The following is a 24440-nucleotide window of genomic DNA, read 5'->3' as shown; positions in this document are numbered from 1 at the left end:
ATTCAGCTGGGTGAGGACTGCAGTGGACTCTAGGTCACAGTTAGAAGGAATTGCACTAGGAATAAAGCTAATGATTTCTGTCTTCTTCATGGCCAGTTGTCTTCATTTTTTAAAGTGGAGATGCTCTTTCAGTAAACAAGGTCAAGCACAGTGTGTTGGGCAAAAAAATAATAAAGTGAGAAAACACATGGAAAGCAACTAGGTCAGAATCTGTATACTCCATGGAAGTTCTTTCTGCTAAACTGCCTTACAGTTTATCTGCCTTCTAAGCATTAAAAAACAAAACAAAACAAAAATGCTTGGTGTTAAATGATCTATACTGTTTAATCCAACTGTTTTTTGTCCTTGTCTACTCTCTTCTCCAATATGACCTCTTTTCACTAAAGGTTGAGGAAGAAAGTAAAATGTAATGAAAAGAGTAGGTTCTTTCAGAGTTGGGCAAAATTGAATTCAGCAGAGAGGGCTGTCACAACTAGTATAGTAACTTTAGGCAAGTAAGTACACTCCCTGTTTCCTCTTTGGTAAAATAATAATAATAATAATAATAATAATAATAATAATAATAATAATAATAATAATTTGGGAGATCATGTTTATGTTAAGCGCTTAACATGGTGCCTGACACATAGTAAGAGCTCAGCAGAAGATAGCTATTAACCGATTTTAAGAACCTGAGGTTTTGGTGTCTATTTTCACTCCTGCAAACATAGGAATTCCAAGCGTAACCTTTACCAAAGTAAGTTAGACCTGAACTCGCACTTCCAGCGATGATGCAATTTGGCCTCTCCGGGCCACCGTCGCCGAGCATGCGCAAATAGACGTGGCGGGACGTATGTGTCATGGCGAGCTCCATCTGAAGCGTTTCCCGTATCCGCAGAACGGCGTGTGGTTCTCTCACTTCGGACTGGTATGTTATTTCCTGATCTCTGGGTAAGGGTGGCGGGTGGATCGATGTGGGGCAGAGTGTGGCTAGAGCTTCTTTAATGGTGGAGCCTTGTTTCTCCAGTTTCGGTCTTTCTCGGGCCGTTTGCTGGTTGCTTTTCGTAGTTGAAAGGGGACTTGCCAGCTGGGGTCGGGGAATTGGGAGGCGGGTAGCGCTGCCTGAAGTGAGGACAGAGTCGTTGGCGTTAGGTGCTGGCGGGCTGTAAGGAATATTTAAGGGACCTCGTTCCTTACCGTCAAATCTAATTCCATTTGTTCTCCCACTTTCTGTGCTGAATTTGTGGGACGGGACAAGGCTTCCGCAGTTACGTAGCTTTCACAGAGCCGTATGTCAAGGATTTGAAGAGAAGTTGGCTAGAAGGGCCCACGTCCTGTGGTTTTCACTTTTGTTCCCTTTCACTCATAAAACCTCTCTCTGAATCTCGGGACGACACGTGTTTTTCTGGTGAAAGGAGATCTGTATACCTACCTCATTGCCTCGTTTCCGTTTTGTAGTTGGTATTACTCGAGTAACGCACACGTGTTGTAGGGCTGGGTCCTGGGTCATGTTTATTACTGTGGCCAGACGCTCCGTCACCATCACGGCAAACAGTGGTGGATGTAAACGCACCGGACCCGCTCAGTGAGAAGTTGGGAGTAGTACGGAACATTATTCACCTTGCTGTATAAAGCGGTCTTTTAAGAAATCCAATCCCTCTTAGCTAGTTTTAGAGAGTTCTTACTGTGGGTTTGTGAACTTGTTGGGAGCTCGCTTTTTCTAATCAGTTTTTATTTTCCAGACTTTCCAGAGGAGTTGAGACTAATTGCAGATAATCAAGGTACTCACTTATTTTCAGACCTTTTACGCTTGAACGAAGTGTTAACACATTAGAAAGTTCAGAAAGGCAGCCTAGTTTCTTAGTAATGTTGCCACTATCATTCTATGGAAATATCCTCTCCAAATCATGCCGTATCACTAAATCTAAGAGACATTTTCATTCACTTTACTTTTCGTCTACATTCAGCAGCACTGACCTCGTTGACCTCTTTGACATGTTCTCTTCCTTTGCCTTCTGTCACCTACAGATTTTCTCCTTTTCGGGTTGCTGCTGCTTGGTCTCTGTTATAGGCTGGTTCTCTTCTATTTGGCAGTTAAATTTGGAGTTCCTCAAGGCTTGGTTCTTAATCCTTTTTCTTTCTGGGTGGTCTAATCTACACCATAGTCAATGCTGTTTTATTTATTTATTATTTAATTAATTTTAGCCATCCTAGTGGGTGTGGAGTGGTAGGTGATTGTGGTTTCGATTTGCATTTTCCTTGTAGTTAATGATGTTGACATCTTTTCATGTGCTTTTTGGCCATTTGTATACCTCTGGAGAAATATGTATTCATATCTTCTGTCATGTTTTACATTGGGTTATTTGTCTTTTAATTGTTGACTTGTGTAATTATTGCATTCTGATACTGGATGTTTATCAGACATAGGATTTGTAAATATTTTCTCCCATTATATGACTTGTCCTTTCACTTTCTTGATGGTGTCCTTTGAAGCATAAAAAAAATTTTTTTTTTAAAGATTTATTTATTTATTTGAGAGAGCAAGAATGAGAGACAGAGAGCATGAGAGGGGGGAGGGTCAGAGGGAGAAGCAGGCTCCTCGCTGAGCAGGGAGCCCGATGTGGGACTCGATCCCGGGACTCCAGGATCATGACCTGAGCCGAAGGCAGTCGCTTAACCAACTGAGCCATCCAGGCGCCCCTAAAATTTTTTTTTTTATTAAAGATTTTATTTATTTGTCAGAGAGGGAGGGAGAGAGCGCGCGTGTGCGAGAGTACACAAGCAGGGGGAGGAGCAGGCAGAGGGAGAAGCAGGCTCCCTGACTTGGGACTCGATTCTAGGACCCCTGGATCATGACCTGAGCCAAAGGCAGATGGTTAACCAACTGAGCCACCCAGGTGCCCCTCAGTTGTTTGTAATTTTCTTTTTTTTTTTTTAAAGATTTTATTTATTTATTTGACAGAGAGAGATACAGTGAGAGAGGGAACACAAGCAGCGGGAGTGGGAGAGGGAGAAGCAGGCTTCCCGCGGAGCAGGGAGCCCGATGCGGGGCTCGATCCCAGGACCCTGGGATCATGACCTGAGCCGAAGGCAGACGCCTAACGACTGAGCCACCCAGGCGCCCCTGTTTGTAATTTTCAAAAGCTTCTCAGGTGAATACAGTGAGCACTCAAGATTGAGAACCTCTGTCTGGGAGAATGGTGGATCTCAATCAGGGATGTTTAGTGGAATCACCTGGGTAGGTTTTGCGTCAACATCCTTAAATTCCACTCTTGGAGATTCTAATTCAGAATGGGACCTGGGTATTTGATACTATAAAAGCTCTCCTAATAAATCACACCTGGAAGTAACACTACTGTAGGATGTTTCTTTTTTCATCATTTTTAGTATCTCCCTTTTCACGGGCGATTTTTTTTTTTTAAGATTTTATTTATTTATTTGACAGACACAGCAAGAGAAGGAACACAAGCAGGGGGAGTGGGAGAGGGAGAAGCAGGCTTCCTGCCGAGCAGGGACCCGGATGTGGGGCTCGATCCCAGGACCCTGGGATCATGACCTGAGCCGAAGGCAGACGCTTACCGACTGCGCCACCCAGGCACCCCATTCACTGATGACTTTTATTCCCTTTATCAAACTTGAATTCCTCTATCTTTTGAGAAAAAACTTTCGTATGATCCTATTGTTACCTTTAAATATTGTCTTTCTTTTTAGTCTCAAACTTTCATTTCATTATTACTCATTTATAAATTGCTGACAGCTAACAATTCCTTCTACCAGCTTGTTGGAAGTAAAAACTTTATTAATAGTGATGAGATTGTTTTTTGTTCTGTTTTGTTTTTTAAAGATTTTATTTATTTGACAGAGAGCACGCACAAGCAGGGGGAGCAGCAGGCTCCCTACTGAGCAGGGAGCCTGATGTGGGGCTCGATCCCAGGACCCTGGGATCATGACCTGAGCCGAAGGCAGACGCTTAACTGACTGAGCCACTCAGGCACCCAGAGTGAGGTTGTTTTAATGTGCTTATGATATGCAGCCAGATTTACCATTCTCTGCTTTATATTTGTCTCCTTTGTTTCTCTAAGGTGAATTTCTAGAAATGGAATTGCTGGGTCAAAGGATACATATGTTTTAAAGTTTAATAGGTATTGCTAGAAAGCCTTACAGAAAGGATATACCAGTTTTACCATACTTTCAGCCAGCAATAGAGCTTTTGTCAGTCGTCGTCTTCTTTTTTTTTTTTTATCAGTGGGGTAGACAAAAAACTATTTATTGTTTAAACACTTGCTATTATTGTGCCTGAGCAGTATTTCCAGTGCTTATTGGCTATTTATATTTCTTGAGTGCCAGTTTTTCCTTTGTCCCCTTTTTTCCTGGAATGTCTTTATTTCTTAGCATTGCATTAGACTCTTACATGGCTTGGGCTTTGCCAGTGAGGCAGAGCTATAGCTGGGGGAGCTTGGTGTTGAGAGAAGGCCTGGGTTCTAATTCTGGTTCTGTCGGTATTCAAGTCTTTTTCTTTCTGTGGACACTGAGAGGCTTAGCAACGTTTTCTTCTTCCCTCACTGTGTGATACTGTATGTCTACGTCAGTGGACCCATCTCATCTTTCTTTCTCTGTTCTCTTTCTCTTCTTTGGATCCATACACAGTGCTGTATGGGATGTCAAAATTGTAATTAAGAAATATGGCTTTTAATGTGTCCTTCAATTCAGAATCCTTCAGCCGTTCTTTAGTAACTTTTGAAGGCACTACCTGGTCATAGCCATTCTCACTCACCTTATTTATTTCATGGACTAATAGTGATAGAAGAAGGGTTATTAGGTATTTGCTTCAACTTCACATCCAGTCTAAGAATTTCCTCCTATGTTATAGAAAGACTAGCTAAATTTACCTTAAGCATTTTATTAATTCATTCAGTTGGTCAACAAATACTGTGTCCCTGCTCTGTGGTAGGCTTTGTTATAGGTGTCATAGATACAGTGGTAAGAAAGAGGTAATGCCTTCTTTCCTTATGGAGCTTACCTTGCAGTGAGAAAGATGGAATTATGTTCTGCAGTTATGGTGTCAGCTTAGAGGTCATTGTGAGTGTGTGTGGATGCTTAGTCTCTGTGTGGTTATTTTATTTTATTTGCCTGAGAGAGGGAGAGTGAGAGCGAGCGAGTGCATGTGCACAAGCAAGGGGAGCAGAGGGAGAGGGAGAAGCAGGCTCCCTGCTGACTAAGGATCCCGCTGCGGGCCTCGATCCCAGGACCCTGGGATCATGACCTGAGCTGAAGGCAGACGCTTAACTGACTGGGCCACACAGTCGTCCCTGTGTGGTTATTTTAGATGTGGTGCTTAGGAAAGGCCTCTCTGAGGAGGTGTCATTTGAATAGAGATGTGGGCAGCAAGCCATACAAGTATTTGGGGAATGATATTCCAGGCAGAAAAAAAAAAAAAGTGTGAAGACCTCTGAGTCAAAAACTAGTTTGGCATACTCAGAGAATATTTAAAAGGTGTAGCATAGTTGGGACAGAGGGAGTAGCCAGGGGCCATATCTTGTTAGACTGGGTCATCTACAGTAAAAAAAAAAAAAAATATTGAGAACCTGCAATGTGTTAGATGTAGTTTTAGGCACTACTTGGGATAAAGCAGTGAACGGAGCACACACAATCCTTTACCTTCGGGGCGCCTGGGTGCCTCAGTCGGTTAAACATGTGACTCTTGATGTCAGCCCAGGTCATGGTCTTGGGGTCAAGAGATCAGGCCTTGTGTCCAACTCTGTGCTGAGAGTGGAGCCTGCTTGGGATTCTGTCTCCCTCATTCACATGGGCACTTGTATCTTTCTCTCAGTAAAACAGCAGCAGCAACAACAACAACAAAGCCTTTACCTTCATGGAGTACATATTCTAGTAGAAAAAGATTAAAGAAGTAATGAAAACCTCTAAGTGGGTAATAAAATTGTTGTGGTAAGGAGACAAGGCAAGGAAGGGGGAGAGCAAGTGTGTGTATATGCAGTGAGGTCGGAGTTGCTCAGATGTTCGAACAAAGCCCTGAAGGCATCCCAGACAAGACTAAGACCCTGGGATGAGTGTGTACTGGTGGGTATGAGGAAGCCCGTGTGTTGAATGGAAGGAGAAGGGGAATGGTAGGAAAGAGGGTCAGAGAGGTGACGGGAGGCTGATTATATATGTCCTTGCAGATCTTTGCAGTGATTTTGGTTTTTTACTCTGAGATGGAATACCATTGGCAGGTTTTGGTCTGAAGCTTGAGATGAAGTTAGGTTTTAAAGGAATCCCTGGGTCCTGTGCTGAAAATGTCCTTTGGGAATTAAGGGTAGAAGCAGGGAGACTAACTATGGCAATAATCTATGCAAGAGTTGATGTCTTGGTTATTGTAAATAATGCTGCAGTAAACACAGGGGTTCATGTATCTTTGAGTTAGTGTTTTCCTTTTCCCTGTGTAAAGACCCCATAGTGGAATTATTAGATCCTATGATATTTCTGTTTTTAATTTTTTGAGGAACCTCCATACTGTTTTCCGTGGTGGCTGCACTAATTTACATCCCTACCAACAGCGCATAAAGTTCCTTTTTGTTCACATCCTCTCCAGCACTTGTTCATTTTTGTCTCCTTGGTTTTAGACATTCTAACTGGCGTGAGGTGATAGCTCATTGTGGTTTCGATTGCATTTCCCTATGATTAATGATACCGAGCATCGTTTCATGTGTCTATTGGCCATCTGTCTTCGGAAACATGTCTATCCAGGTCCTCTGCCCATTTTTTAGTAGGATTTTTTTTGGTGTAGAGTTGTTTGAGTTGTTTATATATTTTATATATTACCCCTTATTGGATATATCATTTGCAAATATCGTCCCCATTCAGTAGGTTGCCTTTTTGTTTTGTTGATGGTTTCCTTTGCAAAAGCTATTTATTTGATTTAGTTCCAGTAGTTTGTTTTTTGCTTTTGTTTCTCTTGCCTTAGGGGATGTATCTAGAAACATAGTCTTCCAAAACTGAACCATGTCATCTGCAAATAGTGATAGCTTAACTTCTTTACCAGTATGGATGCCACTTATGTTCTTCTCTCATCTGAAAGCTGTGGCTAGGACTTCCAGTACTGTGTTGAATAAAAGTGGTGAGAGTGGACATCCTTGTCTTGTTCCTGACCTTAGAGGGAAAGTTTTCACCATTGAGGATGATGTTGGCTGTGAGTTTTGCATATATGGTCTTTATGATGTTTAGGTATGTTCCCTCTAATTCCATTTTGTGGAGAGTTGTTATCATGAATGGATGTTGAATCTTGTCATATACTTTTTTCTGTATCTACTGAGGTGGTCATATGAATTTTATCATTTGTTGTGTTGATGTGGTTCATGATGTGGATTGATTTGTGAGTATTGAACCATCCTGGCATCCTAGGAATAAATCCCATCCGATTGAGGTGAATGATCTTTTTAATGTATTGTTGTATGAGGTTTGCTAATACTTTGTTGAGAATTTTGCATCCATGTTCATCAGGGATATTGGCCTGTAGTTCTTTTTTGTGGTGTCTGGTTTTGGTATCAGGGTAATGCTCGCCTCATAGAATGTATTTGGAAGCTTTCCTTCCTCTTCTATTTTTTGGAATAGTTGGAGGAGAATAAGTGTTAATTGTTTAAGTGTCTGGTAGAATTCACTCATGAATCCAGCTGGTCTTGGACTTTTTTTTTTTTTTTTTTTTAAAGATTTTATTTATTTTTTTGACAGAGAGAGACATAGCGAGAGCAGGGACACAAGCAGGGGGAGTGGGAGAGGGAGAAGCAGGCCTCCTGCAGAGCAGGGAGCCCGATGTGGGACTCGATCCCAGGACTCTGGGATCATGACCTGAGCCGAAGGCAGACGCTTAATGACTGAGCCACCCAGGCGCCCTGGTCTTGTACTTTTATTTCCTGGTGGTTTTTTGATTACTGATTCAGTTTCATTACTTGTAATTGGTCTATTCAGATTATCTGTTTCTTCTTGGTTCAGTTTTGGAAGATTATGTATGTTTCTAGGAATATATTTCTTCCAGGTTGCTCATTTTGTTGGCATGTAATTTTTCATAGTATTCTCTTACAACCCTTTGTATTTCTGTGGCATCAGTTGTTACCTCTCTCTTGTTTCTCATTTTATTTATTTGGGTCCTTTCTTGTTGCTCTTCTGTGTAATGAAGTTTAAATGCTTGTTTGGAAAACTTTATTTAACAGTTTAGAAGGCTTGATAGAAGGAGTGCATTAGTCTGAAGAGTATACATTGGATAGGAAAGAATTTCCTTCTTTTGTTTCTCCAAAATCTTTCTGCCTTATTTAGCTTGAGATCTTTGCAGCTTGGTTCATGGATTCTAGCCTTGCCCATTGCGCAGTATATACTGATCCAGATGATAAACCAGTGAACTATGTCAAAAGCACTCTCAATATTACATTTGACAAAAAGTTTTGTACTTTTCACATAGCTTTTTTTTCTCGATGAGTCTGCCTAAAGGTTTTTCACTTTTATTTTTTCAAAGAACCAGCTCTTGGTTTAGTTGATTTTTTTCTACTGTTATTTTAATCTCTATGGCATTTATTTCTGCTCTGATCTTTATTACATCCTTTCTTCTACTCATTTTGGGCTTTGTTCTTTTTTTAGTTCCTTTAGGTGTAAAGTTAGATTGAAATTCTTTCTTGTTTCTTGACGTAGGTCTGTATTGATATGCACTTCCCTTTTAGAACTGCTTTTGCTGTGTCACATAGATTTTGGACTGTGGTCTTCTCATTTTCATTTGTCTTCATGTATTTTTTAAATTTCTTTTTTTTTTAAGATTTTATTTATTTGAGAGAGAGAGAGCACGAGCAGGGACAGAGGGAGAGGGAGAAGCAGACTCCCTGCTGAACAGGAAGCCCTGATGCAGGGCTCAATCCCAGGACCCTGGAGTCATGACCTGAGCTTAAGCAGCACATGCTTAACTGAATGAACCATCCAGGCACCCCTAAATTTCTTCTTTGATTACTTTTTTGACCCATTGGTTATTTAGTATCATGTTGTTTAGTCTCCATGTGTTTGTGTTTTTTCTAGTTTTTTGTGATTTATTTCTAGTTTTATACCAATGTAGTTGTAAAAGATGCATGGTGTCATTTCAGTCTTCTTAAACTTATTGAGGCTTGTTTTTTGGCCTAATATGTCATCTGTTCTGGAGAATGTTCCATGTGCACTTGGAAAGAAAGTGTATTCTGTGATTTTGGATGGAATATTCTTATATATCTGTTATGTCCATCTGGTCCAATCTGTCATGCAGATACATTGTTTCCTTCTTGATTTTCTGTGGGTAATCTATCCATTGATGTAAGTGGGGTGTTAAAGCCCCCTACTGTTGTTGTATTACCATTAATTTCTCTATCTCTGTTAATACTTTATTTAGGTGCTTTGCTGTTGGGTGCATAGATACTTAAAAATGTTATAACCTCTTGTTGGATTGATCCCTTTATCATTATGTAATGCCCTTTGTCTCTTATTACAGTTTTTGTTTTGTCTATTTTGTCTGATATAAGTATTGCTACCCCAGCTTTTTTTTTTTTTTTTTTTTTTTACTTCCATAGGCATGGCAAATGTTTTTCCATCTCTTTGCTTTCAGGTCTGAGGTGAGTCTCTTATAGGTGGCATATAGATGGGTCTTTTTCTTTTTTTAAGATTTTATTTATTTGAGGGGAAGGAGCAGAAGGAGAGGGACAGGCAGACTCTGCACTGAGCACAAAGCCTGACATGGGGCCTGATCCCATGACCCCGAGATCATGATCTGAGCCAAAACCAAGAGTCGGATGTTCAACTGACTGAACCACCCAGGTGCCCCAGATGGGTCTTTTTTTTTTTTTAAATACATTCTCTGTGTCTTTTGATTGGAGCATTTAGGCCATTTACATTTAAAGTAATTATTGATAGGTGTGTTCTTACTGCCATTTAAAAAATTTGTTTTCTTGTTGTTTTTGTAGTTCTTTGTTCCTTTCTTCTCTTACTCTCTTTTTTTGAGATTGATACGTATCTATAGTGTTTTGTTTGGCTTTCTTTCTCTTTATTTTTTGTGTATCTGTCATAGGTTGGGTTTGTGGTTACCATGAAGTTCATATATAACATACAAAGTAAAGAACAGTTCGTATTAATTTGATGGTCATTTAAGTTCAAACACATTCTAAAAAAAAAAAAACCAGAAAAAAAAATCCTTTTCCTTTTTCCCCTTCTCTTTTTACTCCCTGCTCCACATTTTGTGTATATGTTGTCATATTTTACATCTTTTTCTTATGTCTAATTATGTCCATTTCTTTTCCACTTAAAGAAGTTGCTTTAACATTTTTCATAAGGCTGGTTTAATGGTGATAAACTCCTTTATCTTTTGTTTGGGAAACTTTATCTCTCCTTTAAATCTGAATTATAATCTTGCTGGGTAGAATATTCTTGGTTGTGGGCTTTTTCCTTTCAGCACTTTGAGTATATCAAGCCCTGCTCTTCTGACCTGCAAAATTTCTGCTGAACAATCAGTTGATAGCCTTATGGTGTTTCCCTTTTAGATAACTTTTTGTTTCTCTCTTGCTGCTTTTAGGATTATCTCTTTATCTTTAACCTTTGACATTTTATTATTATATGCTGTGGTGTGAACCTCCTTGGGTTCTTTTTGTTTGGAACTCTCTGCTTTTTGGACTTGGATGTCTATTTCCCTTGTTAGGTTAAGGAAGTTTTCAGTTATTCTCCAAGTAAGTTTTCTGCACCTTAACCAGAAAGAAAAAAATAAGCAAAATAAAGCAAATTTTAAAAAGTTAAACAGTAAAAATTGAAACACATACAGAACATGAAACTGCAGCTTGTTTGCTTTGTCCCAGCATGACTGCTGGTGTGAGTGTGTGACCCTGGGCTCACTGAGATCACAAGCCCTCTGTGATGACTGGACCTGCCAGTTATGGCGTTGAGACCCTCCAGTTACGGTGTTGGAATCCACTTCTTAGAGCAGCCAGACCCTTCTTCAGTCTCTTCTTTTGAGGTGGAGAGGGAGAGAGTATTCCCGCAGTTCCTTAGCCCTTTTAAAGATCTTATTTATTTACTTGAAAGAGAGAGAGACAGAGCACAACCAGGGGGAGAGGCAAAGGGAGAGGGAGAAGCAGACTTTCTCCTGAGCAGGGAGCCCGACATGGGGCTCGATCCCAGGACCCTGGGATTATGACCTGAGCTAAAGAAAGACGCTTAACCACCTGAGCCACCTAGGCACCCCTCCTCGGCCTTTTTAAACCCAGGTTTTTTTTTCTGTGCCCCAGTGCATCTAGGGCTGGTGTGAGCTTGTGGACTGGCTTGCTGAAGTCACAGTCTCATTGGGAGGATTGGACCTGTCTGTAATGGTGTCTGGACCCTTTTCTGATCTAGGCTTTTAAAGTGGGGTGGGAGCATCAACTGTAGTTCCCCAGGCCCTCTGACCTGGAGAGCTTTTCCTGTAGCTCCCCTGCTGCTTGGCAGAGTTTTAGTGTTGTCTCTTTTATATGCTAGTTGCTCTTTTTTTTTTTTTTTTTAAGATTTTATTTATTTATTTGAGAGAGCATGAGCAGGAGAGGGGCAAAGGGAGAGGGAGAGAGAAGGGAGAGAGAAGCAGACTCCCCACTGAGCAGGGATCCCCAAGTGGGGCTTCATCCCAGGACCCAGGATCATGACTTGAGCCGAACGCAGACACTTAACCAACTGAGCCACCCAGGCGCCCTTGCTAATTGCCCTTTTGAACCATGGGTTTATTTTGTTGGTTTGTTTGTTTTTCTGTGCCCAAGGACAAAGGGCTGTGCTCCTGGTCCTTTAAGTACTATGCCTTCCCACTGCAGTTCCCGGTGTTGGAGGTGGGGGTGCCCTCTGTTACTGTGTCTCTGACTCTTTCGCTGTTCTCTTGCCATTCCGGCTTCAGTTGTTCAGTAGTTGCTCAGTCAGCCCTCTGTTCTTAAGGAGGAGTTGTTCTATTAATAGGTGTAATTTGGTGTGTTCTGTGGAGGAGGTGAGTTCAGAGTCTTCCTACATCACCGTCTTGAATTGGAACTTGCAGGAGTTTTTCTTCTTTTTTAAGTTTTTATTTAAATTCCATTTAGTGAACATACAGTGTAATACTCGTTTCAGGGGTACAATACAGTGATTCAGCACTTCCGTACAACACCCCGTTCTCGTCACAGCAAGCGCCTTTCATAATCCCCATCACCTATGGTCCCCATCCCCCCTCCCCTCTGGTAACCATCACTGTGTTCTCTAGAGTTAAGAGTCTCTTTCTTGGTTTGTCTCTTTATCTTTTTTAACCCTTTGGCTTGTTTTATTTCTTAAATCCCACGTATGAGTGAAATCTTATGGTATTTGTCTTCCTCAGACTGACTGACTTCTCTTAGTATAATACGCTCTAGCTCCATCCACCTCATTGCAAATGGACAAGGAGTTTTTCTTTAAGGGAGAGGAATATGATTGAGATAGTAAGGGGAGGGAGTGGGGTCAAGATACGGTTTTTGTTTTTTCAGTGAGAGAAGTAACAGCATGTTTATATCTAGATAGTAATGATTCGGTAGGGAGACAGTGATAATGCAGGAAAAGGAGTCATTGCTGGGAGGCTGTGCTTGAGTAAGTCAGAGTAGAAGGATTGTTCTTGGTAGGGGCGGGGGGGCGTATTGTTCATTCACAGGAACAGATTGGTAGGCAGAGTACATGAGCAGAGAACCATTTCCCTGTAAAAGAAGGAAGTCATCCATCTGTGCAGAATGTGGGAAGGGATCTGAGGGTCTGCTTCATTCAGGCCTTCTGTTTTTGGTACCATCTTTAGCCTCATTAAGAGGAGATCTGTGAGAAATCAATTTTCAGAAAATTCCTAAGATAAATGAGTTTTAGGTTCTTTACTGCAGTTTTTCCACAGTCTTTGCTCTACTAATGAATACTGGGGTTCTTTAAGGAGGCAGAATTTCCTGAATTTATTTGACCACAGAACCACTTTTTTTTTCACTGATCCTTCAAATTTCAAATAAATAGGACCAATTTCATAAAGACTAACCTATTTCATTTCTCCTTCTCTAATTTGCTGAGCTGGCCAGGGCTCTTGTGTGCAAGAGCAGAAAACCCAGTTTAAACTAATTTAAGCTACAAAGGGAACTTACTGGCTCACATGACTGGGCAGAGCAGGGCTTTGATCCAGGTGCTCAAATAATGTCAGTATGGCTCTTTATCTTTCCAGCTCGTATTAGGCTTCATTCCCTAGGTAGTTTCTGCCCTATGACGGGCAACATGGCCCCCAGCACCTCAGTTTGACATCCTCCCAACTTAGCCACTTCAGTGAAAGGGAAGCCATCTCTCCTGTTAGCTCTGGCATAGAAATCCTCTTGATGATTTTCATTGGCTGGGCTTGTCATGTCCATCCCTGAACTAATTATTGTGGCCAGGAGGATGGGTTACTTTAAAAGCTTGGCTCATGTGCCCCATTCCTGTGTCCAGGGAAGGAGAAGGCCTGTGATTGGCAGCCCCACCACGACTGTGTTAACTACATTTTAACCAGTCCTTATGAGACTAGATTATTTCTAGTCTTTTGCTGTTACTACCGATGTAAAACTAGCTGAGCTTTGAACACAGGTTTGTCTGATTTACTGGGCATAATTTGTCATGGTTGTAAAGAGTGCATTACAGTAAAGGGCACAAAAGGATCCTGGCTGGAAGCTGCTCTGTTAATTGAAAATTGTTAATGGAAAGATGGGGATCTGGTGAGTAAAGAGAGGGAAAATTCGTCAGAGAGGCTTGAGACCAACAGAGAGTATTAGGGTTCTTTTTTTTTTTTTTTTTTAAGATTTTATTTATTTATTTGACAGAGAGAGACACAGCGAGAGAGGGAACATAAGCAGGGGGAGTGGGAGAGGGAGAAGCAGGTTTCCCGCCGAGCAGGGAGCCCGATGCGGGGCTTGATCCCAGGACTCTGGGATCATGACCTGAGCCGAAGGCAGCTGCTTAACGACTGAGCCACCCAGGCGCCCCAGAGTATTAGGATTCTTAACACTGGTTTGAGCAACCTAGATGAGGATCAGTAGTCATTCGGTGTATCTACATTAAGTAGGTAGTCGAGTGCTGCGTAGCAAATGGGCTTGGGCTCATTTGGCATGGTGGTTGTTCTTTGGGTAAGTTAGCTTCTCTGTGTTTCAGATGGCTCTTTCAAGTGAGGATAGTAACACCACCAAACTTGTGAATGGTTAATGAATGACCACTTGCTTCATGTCTAAACGTAGTAGTAGTACTCTTAGTCAGTGTACTCAAGTATATATTTCTTTTTCTTTCCAGATAATTTTTTTCTTAATTATTTTCACATAATTATAGAATCACTTTCAGTAATAAAAATTACATGGAGATGCTCTAAGGTTTATCCAGTTTTCTCCAGCGGTAACATCTTGCAAAACTGTAATATAGTATCGCAGCCAGGATACTGACATTGATAAGAGTCAGGATGTAGAACATTTCCATCACTCCAAGGATCTCTCATGTTGCCTTTTGATAGTCACATTCACTTCTCTCCTGCCGGTCCTCTGCTTAATCCCTGGTAACCTCTGTTGTATTCCCCATTTCTGTAATTTTGTTACTTTGGTCTCAAGTAAGTTATATAAATGTAACCATAGAGTATGTAACCTTTTGGTCTTGGCTCTATTCACACTGCATAATTCCCTGGAGATTCATCCAGTGTTGTGTGTATCAATCGTACATGTTTTATTGCTGAGTAGTGTTCCGAGGTAGTCTTCCACCCACTGAAGGGCATCTAGGTGTTTGTAGGTTTTGACTGTTACAAAGAAAGGTGTTATAAACATTTGTGTTGAGGCTTTTGTGGAAATATGTAAGCCTTTATTTCTCTTGGATAAACCCTCAGGTGTAATTGCCAGGTTACATGGTAGTTACATGGTTAGTTTTTTAAGAAAATGCCCAACTGTTTTCTAGAGTGGCTGTGCCATTTTATGGTCCCACTAGGAGTGTGTGAGTGATCCAGTTTCTCTTCTTCCTTGTTGGCATTTAATGTTCTCACTGTTTTTTTCCTTTAGCCATTCTGATAGGTGTGTAGTGATACCTTATTGTGGTTTGAGTTTGTATTTCTCTGATGGTGAGTAATGTTGACTGTCTTTAAATGTGTTTATTTGCCTTCTGTATATCCTCTTAGGTGAAATGACTTTGTGTCTTTTGTCCATTTTCTAATTGGATTTTTTTTTTTTTTTACTGGTGTGTGTGTGTGTGTTTTAAGATTTTAATTTTAAGTAATCTCTACACCCAATGTGGGGTTCAAACTCACAACCTCGACATCAAGAGTTGCACGCTCCACCGACTGAGCCAGCCAGGCACCCCTTTACTATTGTGTTTTGAATTCTAGATACCAGTCCTTTGTCAGATATGTGGTTTGCAAAAATTTTCTCCGACTCAGTAGCTTGACTTTTTATGTTTTCAGAGGGTCTTTTGCAGAGCAAAAGTTTAAAATTTTGGTGATGTCTGGATTTATTAATTTTTCTTTTTATGGATTGTGCTTTTGGCGTCAGGTTTAAGAATTCTTCACCTAGCTCTAGGTCTAGAAGATTTTCTCTTATGATTTTTCCTAAAAGTTTATAGTATTACGTTTTACATTTAAGTTCATGATACATTTTGAGTTAATTTTTGTATAAGGTATGAAACTTAGATTGAGGTTCATTTTTTGTCTATAAATGTCCCATTGCTCCAGCACTAATAGAAAACGTTATCGGGCGCCTGGGTGGCTCAGTCGTTAAGCGTCTGCCTTCGGCTCGGGTCATGATCCCAGGGTCCTGGGATCGAGTCCCACATCGGGCTCCCTGCTCGGCGGGAAGCCTGCTTCTCCCTCTTCCACTCCCCCTGCTTGTGTTCCTGCTCTCGCTATCTCTCTCTGTCAAATAAATAAATAAAATCTTTAAAAAAAAAAAAAGAAAGAAAACGTTATCTTTCTTTCATTGAATTGCTTTTGTACTTTTGTAAAAAATCACATGGGCGTATTTCTGTGGGTCTGTTTCCAGGTCTCTGTTCTGTTCTGTTGATTCATATTTCTATTCTTCCACCAATACCACATAGTCTTGATTACTGTCTCTGTATAATAAGTCTGAAAATTGGGCAGCCCACTTCCTCTCACTATTTCTTTTTCACAATTGTTTCAGATATATTGATTTTTTTTTCCCTTTCCATATAAATTTTGGAACAGTCTTATCTATGTCTATGAAATATCTTGCTGGGATTTTGATAGGAATTTGATTTTAAACTTGTATATCAGTTTGGTCTTAACTGACTAGGTGGGGGAGGGCCTGGAGGTTCATTACTGGTTGGTTGGCTGGTTTGGAAGTCCAGGGTCCCTACCTGGCCTTCTCTGGTTCTATCCTGTGGAGTGTTTTGGGGTCCCTCATTACAGCCTCAAAAGTAGAAGTCAGAAGGTGGAACTCTATAGTTTTGTGTTTTGTGGGGTTTGTTTTGTTTTGTTTTATGGAGTAGAATGGTTATTGTCTGAAAATTTTCGGTCTCTGCTAGGCTGCCCCTTTTCTGGTTCTTCGCAAAGAGAACAGGCTTTTGTGGGGGGGCTTTTATTGTCTGCATCTTTGGGTTGCTGGCTTCTTCAGCTTTAAGTCTGGGATATAGGAGGCAAAAGAAACCCCAAGCAACTCACCATTATGTTGTTCCTTGGGTGCCCAGGTCCCTAGCCAGTTTACCTCTTTCTCTCTACCTTTTAAAGTCTTCTGATGTTTATTTTATATATAATGTCCCTAGTTTTAGTTGTATTTAGTGGGAGGGGTAGGGAAAAGTATGTCTATTCTATCTTCCTGGAAGTTGTATGCACATTTTCTTAATTACAAACATTTTGAACATTCAGGAAAGTAGAATAGGATAAAGAACACCAATACACCTATTTCTTACATTTAAGACTTGTAAATATTTTCCTATATGTCTTATCTATTTTTATTGTTTTAAAGTAAATTATAGGCATAATGATATTTAACCTCTAAATATTTAATATGCATCTCTAAAAAGATTTTCTAAAAATAATAAATAAAAAGTAAAATCATGTATACAATGTCAGAAATAAGATTTTTAAACATAAGGACAGTACTTTACATCTAATGATTTGCAGTAGTATCCTAATATTATCTAACACCCACTTCATATTCTGATGTTCCTAGTTGTCCCCAAAATATCTTACAGCTGGTTGGACAAAGTGTGATATGATCAAGAACATGAATTACCTTTAGTTGTTACGCTTTTGAGTCTCCTTTAACCATGAACAGTCCCTCTCATTTTTTTCTCTGTGATACTGGTCTGTTGAGGGGATACATCCAGTTGAACTTTGGGATGTCCCATTATTAGTAGGATCTGTCTGATTGTTTCCTTGCATTTCTTTATCTTTTGTGTTTTCTATAAACCTGAGGTTAAATCTAACGGCTTTATTAGACTCAAGATCAGCAAGAATATTTCATAGGTGATACTCTGTTAAACAGATTTCTGAGGGACTCACGTGTTGCCGTCATTTATAACTTTCTTATATAGTAGAGAAGATGCCTTCTGCATCCTGCGACACACTCCTGGACGACATAGAAGATATTGTGTCACAGGGAGATTTAAAGCCACAAGATAGGCATTCTGCGCGAAAGCACGTTGTTCCAAAGGCACGAAAGAGAAACACCCAAAAATATTTGCAAGAGGAAAACAGTCCACCAAGTGACAGGTAAGCTCTTATTTGGAATTATAGTCAGTACCCCACCTGGGAAGAAACTGGTACTACCGCATGTGATATACATAATGTCTCTTTCTGAAAGTCTTTTGAACTTTTGAGAGCAGATATGTAGATTTATTTTTTTATTTGAATAGTTTTAAATTTAGCAAAATAATTTCTTAAAAAAGAAAAAAATGTCAGATGGCATGTTTCTTGAAGACAGGGCCAAGGGCACTATTTGGCACAAATGTAGGATCACTCCCCTCCACCCCTCACCACCCCCCCCAACCTCCACTGCCCCAGGATCTCTGATATTACTGTAGTTGGTATGGAATCTTGTGTTACTTCCAAATTAAAACTTTTACTGGAATTTTTAATTCTTATGAGATAGTGGTGGTTTGGTGGTTTGGGTATTTCATTTTTCTTAACAAATTTACAGATACTTAACGGATCAGCTAAAGGCACTGGGCACAAGTAAGTTCATGCTCTTTAATCTGTTAGGTCTGTAATTGAGTGGAATTCTAAAACAACCTAGCCAGAAAGAATTATGCAGTTGAATAGCTTTAATATGCCTACATTTGTTTAGATAGTAAATTGTTGAAAAGTTTTAATACACTTGGTTATTTTGTTTGGAACAGTAAACTTTTAAAATCTGTGAATTTAAACTTAATATTTTAATGACTCAACTTTATCAAATTTGTTTTGAATATGTCTTTAAGGTAATTTCTATTTAATTTTTAAATTAATAGGCCAGTCCAAATTGAAAGTCCTTTTTTATCCTTCCTAAAAATATTACATTTTTATAACTCTATTTTTATGTATGGAATATTTTTTTTTTTTTTAGATTTTATTTATTTATTTGACAGAGAGACACTGTGAGAGAGGGAACACAAGCAGGGGGAGTGAGAGAGGAAGAAGCAGGCTTCCCGCAGAGCAGGGAGCCCAAGGTGGGGCTTGATCCCAGGACCCTGGGATCGTGACCTGAGCCGAAGGCAGATGCTTAATGACTGAGCCACTCAGGCACCCTGGAATATTTTTAATTATGCTACAGGGTGATAGTTTTTCTGTTTTGATTCAGCTATTTATATCTAAGTTATAAAATAAAGATTGTAACTGTTATATAGGAGTCAGTGAGCAGGTAGATGTACTTAGTTTTTCTTTGCTTCTGTTGCTAGAACCATTTTCTTTGCTGTTACTTGTATTTACCTTTCTATGAGTTTAACTTTGTGATAGTACATTAGTAGTACTGAATTTAACATACAATTCTGAGCGAAAGGAGATCTTGTTATGTAGAGAGTCTTAATTTAAAATATAATTCAGAGAAAAAGGAGATCTTTTTATGTAGAGAGTCTTAGAATTCTGTGGTTATTTTATCTTGATTATAGACTTAGTAACAATTGATTGTGGATTAAGTTGGTGCATTTCATGAATAGATTGTGAAGGGTTGCTGTGTGTTTTTGAATAATATGCTCAGAAATCATCTTGTGTTTTCTTGTTCTAAAAATCCCTTGATGAGACTTACTTTTTTTTTAATTGATTGTTTAATAGCACTATTCCAGGCATACAGAAAATTTGGATGCGAACATGGGGTTGTTCTCATAATAATTCGGATGGAGAATATATGGCTGGACAACTAGCTGCTTATGGATATGAAATTACAGGTAATGAGATCTGTAATGTATTTTCTTCATTAAATGTTTCAGAGCTAAGTTTTTTAGAGATACATATTTTAGTTTCAACAGTTAGAGCATATTTTAACATAATTTAATGATTTTAAGGCAAAACAAAATGATAGCTATTTTATACATTGGATAATTACAGATATCATATTTTAAAAATACTTCAAAAAACTGTTTTGAAATGAATTTATAATTACAGAAAAGTAGTAAAATTACAGTTTGCTTATGTCCATTACCCAGCTTCCCCTAATAGCATCTTACATAATTACACTGTAATTAATAAACTGGGCAGTTAACATTAGAGCAGTACTTTTACCTAAACTGTGTATCTTATTTGAATTATGCCAGTTTTCCCATTTACATTCTTATTCTGTTCCAGGATCCAATCTAGGATCTCACTTTATATTTATTTGTAATGTCTCCTTAGTCTCCTTCAGTCTGTGACAGTTCCTCAGTTTTTTTCTCGTTTTTTATGTCTGTGGACTGCTGAGGAAAAACACTGAGTTACTAGTTATTTTGTAGAATGCCCCCCAGCTTGGGTTTGTCGGATGTTTTCTCATGATTAGAGTAAGGTTATGTATGCAGTCTTGGCAAGAAGGGGACATTGAGTTCTCAATGCATCATATCAGGGAATTTGTCATGAATCAGTATGTCTTATTACCAGTGGACTGTGTCTGCCAGATTTCTCTATAGTAAAGTTACTATTTTTTCTCATTGTAATTAGTAAATATCCTATTTCTCCTCAACCTTTTCTCTACTAATTTTAATATCTTGATAATTTTAGCATTTGTCCATGGAACTTGTTTTCAACAGTCACTAGTGTGATATTTGTTGAGTGGTGATTATCTGTTTTCTTTTCTTCCACACTTATCCACAGAATTACACATGGGATTCTTCTGTAAGGAAAGACTATCCTTTCTCCCCTGTTTTATTTATATGTATCAGTATGGACTTACCTACTGATTTTTCTATTCTGTGGGTTATGGTCCAACACTATCATTATTAATTCTGCTGCTCATACTGTTCCGGCTTTGGCCATAGGGCCTCGTTCAGGCTGGCTCCCGTGTCTTCTCAACATGCCCCCATTCTTTTTGAGCACGTCCTTATTTTCTGACACCACAAGATGTTCTAGTCTCATATTTTCCCTTTCCCAGCCTTGGAAGCAACCACTTCTCCAGGGAGTTCTGATTCCTTTCATAAGAAGAATGGTGTTTAGAGCAAAACGAGAGCTGTGGACACTAGGTGTGCTCCTCGCTACCATGAGGTGTCCATGCTCCTAGGTGCTCTCAGTGAACTGAGCTGGGAAATGCATGTATATAGTAACGGGCATGTGTACACATCTGTATCAGTCTGTATATTCAGTGGGGCCGTAATTTGAATGCTTGGTGACAGGCACTGGCCCAGTGCTTTCTGTATGTTACCTTACTTACTTTTTGGGAGATGAGGAAATATTGGTATCTGTACTTTACAAATGAGAATGGAGGGATTGTGTCCTAGGCAGTGAAGTCATCCAGGCAGTGAAGTCTCTGTCGCTCTTGCCCACTGTTTTGTAGCTTCTAGTTGCCTCTGTCTTTGATTGGCAAAGTCCTAGCCTCACGATGGCCTGTGAGAATTTGGGAGGATTGGAAACTTCTTGCCTAGTAGTCTGTCCTTCAGCAACTAAATGATCCTGATGTCTTACTGTGTGTTTTTGATTACTTATTCTTTACACAGCGAAATCACCCTTAATAATTTTGTTCTTTAGATAAAAGTATCAAAATGTGCTTTTAGAACTTTTAGAATTATTTCTCTAAAAAAAAAAAGAATTATTTTTCTGTATTCATTAGCAATTTTTAGTGTAAGTTAGTGTGGGTTTGCCTTAATACATCCTGATGGTGCAGTTTGGGTATTCGGACAATAGCCTCTGAGATAATTTCCTAAAACATTACAAAAAAATGAGCTTGACTTTTCCTGGGTGGTGTTAAATATCTGACATGTTTTATTTAAATTTTAGTCCATTAGCAATTTGTATTTGGTCTTATTACAGTACCTTTCTAAATAATAAAGGTAAAACAATAGTCCTGATGTATTTATACAAGAATACTAAGTTTTGTTATGTATAACCAGTTTTAGCTGCTTATTTGGGAATAGTGAAAAGGGAGGATCAAGGGAGCAATCACTTGAACATGAAATTTATTTTTCTTATTAGTGTGGTATATGACTTTTACATAGTTGCATTGCCTGTATATATTTGTATTAGCATTATGTACTGTTGATTGTCCCCACTTTAGAAATTTATAGTCTGTGTTTATTTTATTTTATTTTTTTTAATTTATTTTTTTAAAAGATTTTATTTATTTATTTGACAGAGAGAGACACAGCGAGAGAGGAAACACAAGCAGGGGGAGTGGGAGAGGGAGAAGCAGGCTTCCCACGGAGCAGGGAGCCCGATGCAGGGCTCAATCCCAGGACCCTGGGATCATGACCTGAGCCGAAGGCAGACGCTTAACGACTGAGCCACCCAGGCGCCCTATAGTCTGTGTTTAATTCTAGTCTGGCTTGCATGCAGCAGACTGTGGAATCACTTTTCTCACTGGTCAGGTGCTGTAGCCCAGGAAGAATGAACAATAGTAGCTTCTGTAAGACATTTAAAGGAGATCAGTACAGATTCTATACTTAGGTTAAATATATGAGATGAATGATTTCTGGGTTATCTGTGCCAGTAGTCTCTTCCATTACTGTGGAATGGTGGGAGTTTATAAAAATTATTATTGCTAAATAATTAAAAATGTTTTATTGATCAAATGTAGACCTAAAATATTTTCTTTTAACTTTATAATTGATGTGAAATAAGTATAAAATATAGATTATGTGAAATATACACAGATTTTTGGAAACAGTATGTAAGAAATTCAAAATTAGCTCTCAGTTACCAATAATAGATATTTTTACTATTTGGGGACAAAAGAGAGATTATGTGGGTATATACTTGAAATTGCTTTTAACTATGTGAATCCAGGAATGTAATTATTCCATAGTGAAATCTCAGATGCTTACTCTGACGATTAGCTCTTTGTCCACTGTGTCTTTTTTTTTTTTTTTTTTTTTTAAGATTTTATTTATCCATTTGAGAGAGCACAAGCAGGGGGAGTGGCAGGCAGAGGGAGAAACAGGCTCTGCACTGAGCATGGAGCCTGATGCGGGACTTGATCCCAGGGACCCTGAGATCATGACCTGAGCTGAAGGCAGACGCCTAACTGACTGAGCCACCCAGGCGCCCCTGGAGATGCTTCAGATAGAGATACATCGGAGGGAGGAGAGATGCTGGAAAGAGTGTTATGTGTAGTTTGTAGCTGTGCCTGCTGTGAATAAACATAGCGTGTGCTTTTTGGTTAGTGGAAAAAAATCCATTGCAAGGCCATTGACTGAGGTTCTAGTTCATAGACATAAGAGAAAAATGTGAATTATATACGTGGAATATTTGTGATAAGCTTATGTAGGTTGGAATAGGGCATTTAGCTTGGGTGTCCCTAGTTTCAGAGAAATCGTTTTTAAATTGCTGGGCTTTTAACAGTTCTTGATAGTTCCTTTGTGTATTTGTCTATCATTTATTCATTGCACAAGTGCTGTGTGAACATGATGTGTGCTGCAGGGTGTAGCGCTAGGAGGTGTGAGGATGAGAACGCGGACTGGACGTGGCTTCCAGCAGGTGAAAAGGTTATTGTTTCTTGGCAGAGGAAGAGCCTACATATTGTGTGTTACATGTACAAGTTATTTTGGTAAATGGTCAAGCTGTTAATGTATTCTTTTGTGATACAGTGAAGTAGGACCTGCTTTGTTAAAAGAGCTTTTACAATTTATATTTTAGAAATGCTTTGTGAAGTCAGAAATAACATTTATTTTTTTATCATGGTAAGTGTACTCTTTAATCCCCATCATCTTTTTCACCTATCCCCCACCCACCTCCCCTCTGGTAGCCATCAGTTAGTTCTCTATAGTTAAGAGTCTTTCTTGGTTTGTCTCTTTTTTTTCCTTTGCTCTTTTGTTTCTTAAATTCCACATGTGAGTGAGATCATATGGTATTTGTCTTTCTCTGACTGAAATAGTTCTTCTCCTAGCATAATACTTTTTAGCTCTATCCATGTTGTTGCAACTGGCGAGATTTCATTCCTTTTTATGGCTGAATAATATTCCTGTGTGTGTGTGTGTGTGTGTGTGTATGAATTCCTATGTTTAGGAATATATGCACATGCACACACACACACCACCTCTTTATCCATTCATCAATTGATGGACACTTGGGCTGCCTCCATAGTTTGGCTGTTGTAGATAATGCTGCTATAAACATGGGGGTGCATGTATCCTTTGAATTAGGGTTTTCATATTTTTGGGGTAAATACCCAGTAGTGTGATTACTGGATCATAGAGTAGTTCTATTTTTAATTTTTTGAGGAACCTCCATACTGTTCTCCACACTAGCTACATCAGTTTACATTCCCACCAACAGTGCAAGAGGGTTCCCCTTTCTCCACATCTTCACCAACACTGGTTGTTTCTTGTGTTTTTGATTTTAGACAGTCTCAGAGGTGTGAGATGATATCTCATTGTAGTTTTGATATGCATTTCCCTGATGATAAGTGATTTTGAACATCTTTTCATGTATTTATTGACCATCTTTCTATCGTCTTTGGACAAATGTCTGTTCATGTCTTCTGCCTGTTTTTTAATTGGATTGTTTTTTGGGTGTTGTATGTATGAGTTTTTTTTATATTTTGGATACTAACCCTTTATTGGGGTTATTGGTCTGTCATTGGCAAATATCTTCCTCTATTCTGTAGATTGCCTTTCAGTTTTGTTGATTGTTTCCTTTGCTGTGCAGATGCTTTTTATTTTGATGTCCCAATAGATTATTTTTGCTTTTATTTTCCCTGCCTCAGGAGACCTATCTAGAAAAATAATGCTATTACTGATCTCAGAGAAATTACTGCCTGTGTTCTCTTCAAGGATTTGTATTGTTTCAGGTCTCATATTTAGGTCTTTAATCCATTTTGAGTTTATTTTTGTGTATGGTGTAAGAAAATGGTCCAATTTCATTCTTTTGCATGTTGCTCTCCAGTTTT

The 24440-nt window shown here is 39.2% G+C and overlaps 1 protein-coding gene across 6 annotated transcripts in view; it reads left to right on the top strand.

The window, feature by feature from the left end:
* The first annotated feature begins 529 nt into the window (after positions 1-529).
* The window catches only part of CDKAL1 (CDK5 regulatory subunit associated protein 1 like 1), a 662439-nt gene continuing 638528 nt past the window's right edge, over positions 530-24440 (top strand). Inside the window, exons 1-4 of one of the 6 annotated variants that reach the window (XM_064597102.1) lie at positions 530-907; positions 1722-1760; positions 17497-17674; positions 19211-19323. In XM_064597102.1, coding sequence (XP_064453172.1) covers positions 17505-17674; positions 19211-19323 — 283 coding nt within the window. In that variant the 5' untranslated portion in view covers positions 530-907; positions 1722-1760; positions 17497-17504. The remainder of the gene's footprint in view (positions 908-1721; positions 1761-17496; positions 17675-19210; positions 19324-24440) is intronic. The other 5 variants (XM_054505711.2, XM_064597103.1, XM_054505708.2 and 2 more) reach the window with 5 other exon arrangements.

The sequence above is a fragment of the Mirounga angustirostris genome, unplaced genomic scaffold (assembly GCF_029215605.1).
Source record: "Mirounga angustirostris isolate CCGP_5_RB_7025 unplaced genomic scaffold, mMirAng1.0.hap1 SCAF_8, whole genome shotgun sequence".
Lineage (NCBI taxonomy): Eukaryota > Metazoa > Chordata > Mammalia > Carnivora > Phocidae > Mirounga > Mirounga angustirostris.
The sequence above is the reverse complement of the archived record's forward strand: the minus strand, read 5'-3'. Positions and strand labels throughout refer to the sequence as shown.